Here is an 11,147-nt window from a genome sequence, read left to right as displayed (position 1 = left end):
GCCAGCCAAGGGGAGATGCTCCTCCCAGCCATTACAGCAGAGATGAGGGCGTCCGCACCACCACCGGGCGGGGCGCCCACCTCAAACGCCTCGAGCTCATCCGAGGCGTCTGGCTTGATGCTGATGTCCAGCGCGGCCTTGATGAAGTCATGGCAGGCCTGCACGATGTCCGTCATCTGCAGGAAGCTGGCCGCGGACATCACCTCGATGACGTTCCTGCTGGTGAGAGCCAGGTGGGCAGAGTACATGAAGTCGATGATGGCCTTGAAGCCCTGGGCTGTGACGATGTCCAGGTGTGTGACTGTGGCCTGCTCAGAGGTCTTCTGCACCTGGCAGTAGAGAGTCTTGAAGTAGCGGCTGCTGCCGAGCAGGACGTTCTTGTGGGCCTTGAAAACCTTGCCCTCCACCACCACACACACGTCACACAGCACTCCGTGCTGCCTCTGCTCATTCAGCTCGCGCAGCAGGTGTCGGTAGTGGGACGCGATTTCCATATCTTCCTTCCGGTTGTTCATCTGGGATCCTGGGGTGGCCTCCTCTATGGACTCTGTGGGGTGAGAACGGAAGGGTTACCCGCATAGTCATACACGCACCAAGGGCTAAAGAGTGTGCAGAGGGAGGCCGCTGGACACAGGGCACCTGAGGGCGGCACCTGAGCCAGCTCCGTCCTCCTGCACACAGCGCTGTACATGCTGCAGCTGACCCTCCAACCAAGCAAATATTCCAGAAAGGAAGAGAAGGCCCATCCGCAGTCAAAGAGACTTTTTTACCCAAACAGAAAGTCTAGGTGAAGAGAACCAGGTGCGCCTTCACCCCCACCCTTGAAGAAGAAGTGTCTTTAACGGCAAAACGACAGCAACATCCTACAGGGTCCGGCCCGAGGGGCAGGAAGGGCCAAGGCTGAATGCCCACAGGCCAGTCCAACCCAGCTGCAGAGGGAGGAGGCCCCTGACTACCTCAGCTCCCCAGGAAGGTATCCAGTGGAGGAGGGACCCAAGGTGACAAGAACCCCCTGTTATCCTGAGCCCCCGAATCATTTCTCAAGTTGGGCTCCACCGTGCTGCTCCCCCTGGTTCTGTTTCCCAGCTCTCTGCTGCCCCCAAAGTTTCTGGGGCCACCGGAATGTGTGGCCGAGATAAAAGCACTTCAGTGCTGCCCTGTCAGGAGGTCACAGCCCGAGGCCGTGGCGTGGGCAGGGGTCCCTCTGAAAACCACGCAGGGGATGTCCCGGCCTTTGCTGCTGACCAGCAACCCTCAGTGTCCTTGGCCCGTGCGGCGTCATCCCCCAACCTGTATAGTGTCACTGCGCGTGTCGGTCCCAACATCCCCCACGAGGACATGGTCATATTGGACAAGGCCCCTCCCACTTCAGTACAAGTCCCAGCCCAACCAGGTCAGGTTCTGAGGTGCTGGGGGCGAGGACCTCAATACACGAATTCTGGGGCCGTCGTCACTGCGTGAAACCCCCCAAGGAAGACAGATCTTCCTTTTAAACTCACCCTTTCACAGCTGGTCAGAGGTGGGGACATCGTCCACCTTTCCCACGGGGAGCAGACAAAAGGCAGGCAAGGGAGGGGACGGTGTGGGACACTTCGTGGTGGAACAGCTTTCCCTGGACTTCCAACACATTTCCCAACGTCACCTGGGCTCACCTGCAGATGGCTGCAGTCCTCACGCCAGGAGAACAAGGCCAGGGAGACTCCAAGTCTTTTGCTCCTTCATATCTCTCGACAGTCCACTGGGCACTGTTCCCGCCAGCCCCCACCCCACCTCAAGACCAAAAGTAAACAGGCTATTTCAATCGTGAGACCAGTGGGACCAGACCCCAAGGATGGACCCTGAGGAGGAGGGGGAGTGGTCAGAATTGGCCATGTTGGGGGGGGTCCCCACACTCACAGCTGATACTGGGGTGTTTGACCCTGGGTGCATGGGGGCCCCCCAAGGGCAGTCATCACCCAGTCTGCTCTTCCTCCAGGGCATGCGAGGAGGGGAGGAGAACAGACAGATCATCCAGGTTGGCTTCACCCCAGAGCTGGCATCACACTCAGGTTAACCAGACACTGAGGGAGGACTGGAACACGTGTCAAGTCAAGAAATCAACCATATGAGTGCAAAACATTGGCTTCATGTCTGAGTCCACAAGGAGCTCCTGGGCATGTGCAGGGGATGGTGGTGGGGTGGAGGGAGGTACTCAGGCACCTAAGGACCCTGTATTCAAATTAGGAAGATGCAGGTTTCATTACCTGACTTCCTGTATGAATAATAAATCTCTTTATTCACCAGTGAAGCATATCCTCTAAGAATCAGGAAGAAAACCGAAAAGGGGGAAATGCCAGAGCCGTTTACAGAAACAGCAACTACCTCACAGGGTTTGCATTTCTAAAATAATTTCAACTCATATGGGAAGTTCTAAAATAAATTATTATTCAATCAGAGCAGCTTAAAAATCAGTTATGTATTTTACAGAGAATCTGTTGTAAGAAAATACAATTTTCATTAGGGAAAAAAGCTACCTGCATGCTAAAAAGAAGAGGAATCTAAAGGAATGATAATCAAAAATAGATTATTCAGGGTCTTCTCTGGGGGGGCCAGTGGTTAGGACTCCACCCTCCCACTGCAGGGAGCACGGGTTCAATCCCTGGTCAGGGAATTAAAATCCCGTGGGCCATGTGGTACAGACGAAAACAAACAAACAACAGATTAGTCTGCTATGGAAACACTAAGCATACACATAATTTATCCAAGCCTACTGAAACTTTAGGGGAATGACTGAATTTGCATTACAAAGTGAGAACATCAGTGAGACATTCATGGGGTCCTGCCCACCTGACCGCAGCAGAAGAGCTGCTGCCCAGTGGCCGTGACCCTAAAAACAGAAGCTTCCTAGTAGTCACATCACACAGCAGACTGACCAGAAAGACGCATGCTCACAGAGGTTTTTATTTGAGGGCTAGGACAGCAGAGCATCTGCCCTGCCCCAAAGGAGGGTCCTGCCTAGTGGAGACGCACCTGGCCGTGGGACAAACACCTGCTCAGGGAGCGCACGCCAGTGGACCCACACTTGTTCACAGGACACACATGCTAAGTTGCTCAGCCCTGTCCAACTCTTTGTGCCCCTATGGACTGTAGCCCACCAGGCTCCTCTGTCCGGATTCTCCAGGCAAGAATACGGGACAGAGTTGCCATGCCCTCCTCCAGGGGACCTTCCTGACCCGGGACTGAAACTGTCTCTTACGTCCCCTGCATTGGCAGGCATGTTCTTTACCACTAGTGTCACCTAGGAAGCCCCATCGCACACACGCCTGTGGACAGATAACCTGACTGTCATTCTGAATCACCTGTGCTGCTGCATGGACCACAGGGCACTGTCGTGCATTTCAAGGTCCACATGGGCAGTCCTGTGAGGAAGGGACCCTCAAAAAGGAGCCTGTGGCCCTGAAGGGTCCCAGACGCCACTCTGTCAAGAGAAGCTCAGGCTAGTGAGAACAAGGGGGCAGACGGGTTCCCTGCTGCCATACCAGCACCTGCAACTTTGTTAGTGACCCATGTGCCATCTGGAAGCCACTCCATCTCTACGCAGGTTTCATGTCTCCTGGGGTCCCTACTCTCTGTTTTATTTATAGCTCGCTGATCTCAAGACACTTCAGCCTCAGACAGAATCACTTATGACCACCTTGGTGCAAATACAAGTTGAATCCAAGTTCCAGACTAGACTCCAAAAGTGTGCCGATCTGCACCATGCAGATTTCGGAGCCACCCCAAAGACATAACCCAGGACACGGGGACCATGCAGGTGATGGCACGGCGAGTGATGGAGGGGGCAGCCGAGGCCCCATCCTGCCTGGTGGGAATCTTGCCTGATGCTGCCAGAGCCATTTCTAATACCGACGCCTCTGGGAAAGGTGGAGGTGGTCTCCAAGCTGCCTGGCAGGGAACCTGAGTCTAGCCATCCGGAGCCACCGAGCTCGTGTTGGGTGCCACGGACCTGCCCTGCCCCAAGTCTCACAGTCCCGAGCCAGCTCCCACGACTCAAGAGACCCGAGTCTCAACTCTTCATTATGGTGACCTGGGGTCAAGGTGGGTGTTGAGGTCTCCCCTAAACAAGCTGCACTCAGACATGAGCACGGACCTGCCGTGTCAACCTCCTCTGTGAGCATCAGGGGCAGATGTGATGTCAGGGGCACTCCCGTCTGTCACTTCCAGGGTACAGAGCCCGCAGCACTCCAACCCCAGGGTACCTCATGAACCTTCTCCCCACAGCATCTGAAGGTAAGGAGGCTGCAACAAAGAACCATCTTCAAAAACTACCAGCAGGAGGCCCATCTCTTATTCATCCAGCTTGCCCATGAGACCATGGATGCTCCACTGGTAAAAGCCAAATAAACTGCCAAGTCTCGAAAATCACAAGAAACACAAAACGTGCAGACTGCTCTGAGTTTATCTCATTTGCTGCACTGTAGGTTCAGATTAGCAATTCTGGGAGAAGCGGGTATTCATGTTTTTTCTCTGGTCCCTAAAGAGCTCCACCTTGAAGACAATTGGTTCTAATAATAAGGATGCAAAATAGTGAATGCATTTGGACTTTGTATCCAGCTGCACTCAAAAGAAATTCCAGGTGTGGGCATGGATCGGGAGCCCTGGCCGACTGGTCCCTCCCCAGGGTCGGTCACCGAGTCCCAGTACAGAAAAGCCCAATGCTAAGAGGTGAGTGCCTCAAACACCCATGGAACCTCCTCGCCAACCCGACTTCACCTCTTCTCACTCTGTGTTTCCACTGTGCTCCATTTACACTTTCTTGAAATTTTCCTGGAAACATGACCTAACAGGTGAATATTGTTTTAAGGTGGAAGCAACATACTTTTAGTGCTAGAACCAGACCACCCACTCCTGGTCTGCAGAAGCCAAGCTGCTGCCTGCAGGCCCCATGAAGCCCCATCTCCGCCCTTGCCTGGCCGGCCGAGCGTCTAAAAGGCCCTTCCAGGTGGACACGGGTGAGTCTCTAGATAATTACACTGCGTGAAAGCAACCGGACAAAGGAGACAGTGCAGTAATGCCTTCCATGAAACTGGAACCTGCAGAGACCTACATGGGCAGGAACAGGGGCTGCCTGGCCTGGGGACAGCGAAAGACAGAGAAAGACAGAGATACCGCTGTGTGCAAACCCACCCATTTACCCTCCTCCAATGAGTAGCTTATTGTACGCAAATTATGACAATGTCAACTACAAAACTACTTTTATGGAAATATCCTTGCTCGACTACAAACCAGTGTGTACCCATCACCATTTGCCGTGGGTTGAACCATGTCCCAGACTCACTTGTTGCACATGACCTTATTTGGAAATGGGGTCCTTGTAGATGGAACTGGTTAAGACAAGGTCACTAGGGTGAGCCCTGCTCCAATGTGACTGGTGTCCTTAGGGAAGGGGACCCTGGGACACAGACCTTCATGGGGAGACAGCTGTGTGACAGAAGAGATGAGGCCATGGCCAAGGAAGCACCAGAAGCTGGAGGGATGCCTGGGACAGGTCCTCCATCCTGCCCAGCACCTTCAGAGGAGGTGTGGTCCTTGTTCTCTGACCTCTGCCCTCCAGGGCTTCAATGGGATACATCTCTGTCATTTAAGACACTCAGCCCAGGGTTCTGCCAGAAGCCCGGGACACACATGTCTCTTATCTACCCAAGAACCCACCAACACCAGTGGGTGATACAGTCCATATGGTAAGTGCTCGGCTTTTCCCACCAAGGCCTCTGCCCATGGGCAGAACCCAGCCCGCCCCAGGCCCTCCTTGTATGGACACCATGTCCCACATCCCAAGGTTCTGAAAAACCCAAGATCCAAGACACTGAGAACAGGGAACCATTTTATAACCCACACTTTATACACATTGTTTTCTCAGGGTTCCTTGTTGCCTTTTAAAATTTAAAACTAAGCTCCTGACTAGGAAGAAATACTCCACATTCAGTAACAGAAATCATCTTTAGGTGCCCGGGGAGGGCAGCTCTGCCTGAAGTTTCTCCAGTGACTCACAGCCTGACCCTTGGGTGCTGCAGACCAGGGTGATCTCATAATGCAAACCCTTGTGGGCCAGGGTGGTTCCCCGCCCCCAGCCCCTGCCCAGCCCCACGCCACCACCACCCTCTTCCCTGTCACAGCCTCTTTCGGTTCCCTTACCTCCATGGGACCAAGAGTCTCCTCTGCCCCCCTCCCTGGACTCTCCTACCTGTCTAGATGTCACTTCCTCTCAGGATGCACACACCCTGACCACAGAGGGCCAGATGCACCCTGTCCCCGCCTGCTTGGCTCTGGCTCTCAGTGTGGAATGACCCACAGAATTCCAAGGTCATAGCTGTGGCCCAGACTTAGTCCCAGTGTGATTCCATATCAGCCCCTGAGGGTGTCCAGGAGCCTGGAGCTGTGCTGGGCACTGAGCTCAGGCTGAGGACTGGCCCCCCGCCAGGCCAGAGCCAGAGCAGCACAGAGGTGCTATGAGGGCTCTCAGGGAGGGCTTGAGGAAGGGGCACAAGCAGCGAGACTAAGTGAGTGGGGCCTGAGTATGGCCACCCCAGAGACCTGGCCGAGGCTCACCCTCAAGGTTCCAAGGCACGGAGCCACCCATGCTGGCGGCCCAGCCCAGCCTGGAGGACTGCGGCCCAACCAGCATCACGTGGACAGAAGAACCACAGAAGTCAGCTCAGCACCTTGGGACACAAGAGGCCTGTGTTTCAGGACGGTCGAGGGCATCGAGCTATGGCCAACACACAGGCAGCCCAGGGAAGACACAGCACCTCGGCGTCTGACGGGAGAGCTTGTGGGACACAGACGGGACGGGGCCAGTGAAAGAACCACAAGGAGCCGGGGTGGTGCCGGCCTGGACCTCAGGGTGGTTGGGGCACCAGCCACCAAGATGGGGAAGCCAGGGGCTAGTACATCAAGGGGAGACACGGGCTCCCAAGAGAGAGCAGCCCCCCAGGGGTCCCAGATGTCCTGATTGGCAGGGTGCCTGGGGCCCCAGAAACAATTGCAGGGGCAGGGAGAGAACAGAAGAGACCAGGCAGGGAGACCCCCCACGAAGCCGAAGCAGAATCACGGCCCCAGCCAGGCATCGACCCAAGAGCTCTGTCGCTTCTGCTGGTGGGAAGCCGGTCCACAAGTTTGCTTTGCGGGGTTGGGGAGAGCAAGGGGAAGAGGTTACGGCTTTACCTGTGCCCCCAGGCACCTCCTGCTACACTCGACCCTCACTGTGGCCCTTTCCTCTCTAAACAACGCACAACTGTAATGGGCAGCTACCAGCTCCCTTCAGTTTAGTTCAGTTCAGTCGCTCAGTCGTGTTCGACTCTTTGCGGCCCCATGAATTGCAGCACACCAGGCCTCCCTGTCCATCACCAACTCCCGGAGTTCACTCAAACTCATGTCCATCGAGCTGGTGATGCCATCCAGCCATCTCATCCTCTGTCATCCCCTTCTCCTCCTGCCCCCAATCCCTCCCAGCATCAGTCTTTTCCAATGAGTCAACTCTTCGTATGAAGTGGCCAAAGTACTGGAGTTTCAGCTTTAGCATCATTCCTTCCAAAGAACACCCAGGACTGATCTCCTTTAGAATGGACCGGTTGGATCTCCTTGCAGTCCAAGGGACTCTCAAGAGTCTTCTCCAACACCACAGTTCAAAAGCATCAATTCTCCGGCACTCATCCTTCTTCACAGTCCAACTCTCACATCCATACATGACCACAGGAAAAACCATAGCCTTGACTAGACGGACCTTTGTTGGCAAAGTAATGTCTCTGCTTTTGAATATGCTATCTAGGTTGGTCATAACTTTTCTTCCAAGGAGTAAGCGTCTTTTAATTTCATGGCTGCAATCACCATCTGCAGTGATTTTGGAGCCCCCAAAAATAAAGTCTGACACTGTTTCCACTGTTTCCTCGTCTATTTCCTATGAAGTGATGGAACCAGATGCCATGATCTTAGTTTTCTGAATGTTGAGTTTTAAGCCAACTGTTTCACTCTCCTCTTTCACTTTCATCAAGAGGGTTTTTAGTTCCTCTTCACTTTCTGCCATAAGGGTGGTGTCATCTGCATATCTGAGGTTATTGATATTTCTCCCAGAAATCTTGACTCCAGCTTGTGCTTCTTCCACCCCAGCGTTTCTCATGATGTACTCTGTGTATAAGTTAAATAAGCAGGGTGACAATATACAGCCTGACGTACTCCTTTTCCTATTTGGAACCAGTCTGTTGTTCCATGACCAGCTCCCTTAGGCTGTGATGAATCATTGGACAATACAAATGTGCTCTTTTTAACAGGTGGATCGAAAGGCATATCCTGCCATGGATGCAATCCCCCCAGCTGCTGACAAGCTGTCTCATCCTAGAAGTCTCCAGGGGCTCCTCCTACAACAGCACACGTGGTGCCTCTGTCAATCAAGAGATACTGTTTAAACGTCCCAGCTTAGCTCTTGGTAGAAGCAGCAGCGGACAGCACTTTCCTGATCCTGGGTGGGCCTGAAGGTCCCACTTTCACCTCACTGAAGGCCATGACAGTGAGGCCATGGACAAAGGGCCTCTGACCAGCCCCATGACATCACAGGACCACAATTCAGAGCTGACACCACAGGTGTGGCTGAGAGGTGGGCTCTGATGTTCTCCATCAGTCACAGCTCACAGTAAAGGTGGAGGATGGATACAGAGTTACTTGCTTTTGTGGGGTGAATCGTGTCCCCAGAAGACAGTACCTGTGAATGCAACCTTATTTGGAAACAGGATCCTGGTAGATTTAACCAACTTACGATGAGGTCATAACCCAGTGGGACGGGTGTGTCACAAAAAGGGGAACTCTGAACCCAGACATGCAGAGGGGGATGGAGGTAGAGGTGGGGCAGGGGGGACGTGGCCACAGCCCAGAGGTGCCTGGGCCACAAGAGCTGAAGAGGCGGGCAGGACCCTCTCCCAGAGCCCCCGGAGGGAGCACAGCCCCACGACCCCTGTTGGGGGAACATGTTTCTGCTGTGTTTGCCACCAGTCTGTGGCACTTTGTTACAAAAGCCACAGGAAAAAGCCACACATCCACTTAAAAATTTTAAGTTTTTCTTAAAAAGAAAACTGATCGGCCTAAGAAGGCAGAAAAATTATATCCAAAGGTTTTAAATCTGAGCTATACTGACTTGAAATGTTAACTCTAACACTTGTACTCCTCTGCCAAAGAAAAACATCAAATCTAAACAGGAAAGGGAAAAAAACCAGCACCTAGTTCTCAAGCAACAGGATGGAATCCTCTGTAGTCTTTTAACTTTTGTCTTTGAAACACTTTCCAACAGAAGGAAAAGCTGCAAGAATGATTCTTGAGAGAACTCCCTCCTAACCCTTAACCAAATACACCAGTTCTTTAATATTTTGCAACATTTGTTTACACCAAGCAAATGCTAGAATCTTCAAGCTGTCTTTTCTATTCAAAGTTGCATTTCTTGAAAACAAGAGGATCCAGCCAACCCTCTAAGGTGCTACCTAGGAAACCCCATCATATAGGTCACTGGGTTTGGACTGGGGCAGAGAAATGTAATGCCCGACTCCCCGGCTGGTGGCGGGAGAGCCCCCATACAGGCTTGGACCAGAACAAACGTTTGTTCTGGCATCTGACACAATTTTAGCTGCTAATCGGACGTTTCCAAGTCCCCACTGTCATTCTGCATAGGCCTTGCAGACGGTAAACACTCATTAGATGCTGAATAAATGAAGGCTGGGTGGACGGGTGCCGAGTGAATGAGGAGTGTGTGTCTGCAGTAGCAGACAGGCACACACCTGAGAGAGACTCTCACCTTCTCAGGACGCAGAAACCAGGTGACAGTGAGGCGTGAACCCCACTTCCCTCACCAGCTCAGCCAGCGTTCTCCTCACGAGAATCAAGCCCCCTGCCCCTCGGCCATGCAGCTACTTCATCAGCTGCCATTCAAACAGAGGGGCACACGCTCCAGACCCAGGGTTGGCTGTGGATGAAAACAATTTACCTAGTAAAGAACTATGGCAAAAATAGCTCATGGCTCCAAACAATCACTAAAATATTCGAAAGAAATGATCTTGCCAAAAAATTATGCTTACAAAATTCCAAGATGATACTACACTTTATTAAATCTAGAATTTTTCAAATAAAACTTACATAGGTGATAATCATTTTGAACAGATTATGTACAGATCCTTAACAGAAGGTACAAGTATCTTTAAAAGCAGGCACAAAATATAAAAACTATTCATTTTTTAAGTCAGAAATTCCAATGCAGACGTCACTGTCACACTTCAGACACTGAGTACCAGACACGCGGTCCCGGTTGCCTGGTCCTCGAAACAGGGTGGGGCTCCTAACGGTCAGAGAATGCCACCAGCCAGACCACCGTGTGGGACCAACAGGTCTGACTTTTCAACAAACAGCCCAAAACAGAATAAAGCAGATTCCAGAGCCACCACCCCAAGTGCAACTTCTCCAAATGCAACTCCTGGGTCTGTCCCGACTGCAGCTCAAATCAACCAGTAGTAAAAACTTGGAGGATGCCATCCCTAAGCCTGAGCTCCAATTGGGGGGCCCCAGGAGGTACTCACGGAACCACCCACATGAAGGAAAGCATGGGACAGTGAGACACAATGTCTGTGATTTGCTTTAAAGTAGTTCAGAGCAAAAACAGAGGAACTCAAATGTGAGAACAAAAGGGAATTACTGAAGGAAACACACTTGCTAATTCTGTGTGTGTTTGAAAACTTCCAAAGTAGGGATCTGAAAATACAATGAGGTTACGAAAGAACAAGATCACTTTTACAGAATCAAGGGAGTTTGTGACTAAGGAAGGCTGGTGCTAAGAGACGATGCTTCCCAGGTGGCGCTGGTGGTAAAGAACCCACCTGCCAGTGCAGGAGATGGGAGTTCGATTTCTGGGTTGGGGAGATCTCCTGAAGGAGGGCATGGCAACCCACTCCAGGACTCTTGCCTGGAGAATGCCAAGGACAGAGAAGCCTGGCAGGCTACAGTCCATGGGGTCATAAAGAGTCAGACATGACTGAAGCAACTTAGCACACACACACACGTATGTGCTGAGAGACAAGGCTGGTGCCTGGCCTGCAGACCTGAGTCCAGGACTATGCATGCCAACACAGTGCGGGGGG

General features: G+C 52.4%; 1 protein-coding gene across 3 annotated transcripts in view; it reads right to left on the bottom strand.

Moving 5' to 3' along the window:
- ZBTB46 (zinc finger and BTB domain containing 46) overlaps nucleotides 1-10,913 on the bottom strand; it is a 39,305-nt gene extending 28,392 nt beyond the window's left edge. Inside the window, exons 1-2 of one of the 3 annotated variants that reach the window (XM_010836559.1) lie at nucleotides 9,815-10,913; nucleotides 6-547 (exon numbers count right to left, since the gene is read on the bottom strand). In XM_010836559.1, the coding sequence (XP_010834861.1) occupies nucleotides 6-515 (510 nt within the window). In that variant the 5' untranslated portion in view covers nucleotides 516-547; nucleotides 9,815-10,913. Of the gene's footprint in view, nucleotides 1-5; nucleotides 2,026-9,814 lie in introns of those variants that run through there. The other 2 variants (XM_010836560.1, XM_010836558.1) reach the window with 2 other exon arrangements.
- Between the last annotated feature and the right edge of the window lie 234 nt (nucleotides 10,914-11,147).

Source organism: Bison bison, unplaced genomic scaffold (assembly GCF_000754665.1).
Source record: "Bison bison bison isolate TAMUID 2011002044 unplaced genomic scaffold, Bison_UMD1.0 scf7180017864063, whole genome shotgun sequence".
NCBI classification, from domain to species: domain Eukaryota; kingdom Metazoa; phylum Chordata; class Mammalia; order Artiodactyla; family Bovidae; genus Bison; species Bison bison.
The sequence above is the reverse complement of the archived record's forward strand: the minus strand, read 5'-3'. Positions and strand labels throughout refer to the sequence as shown.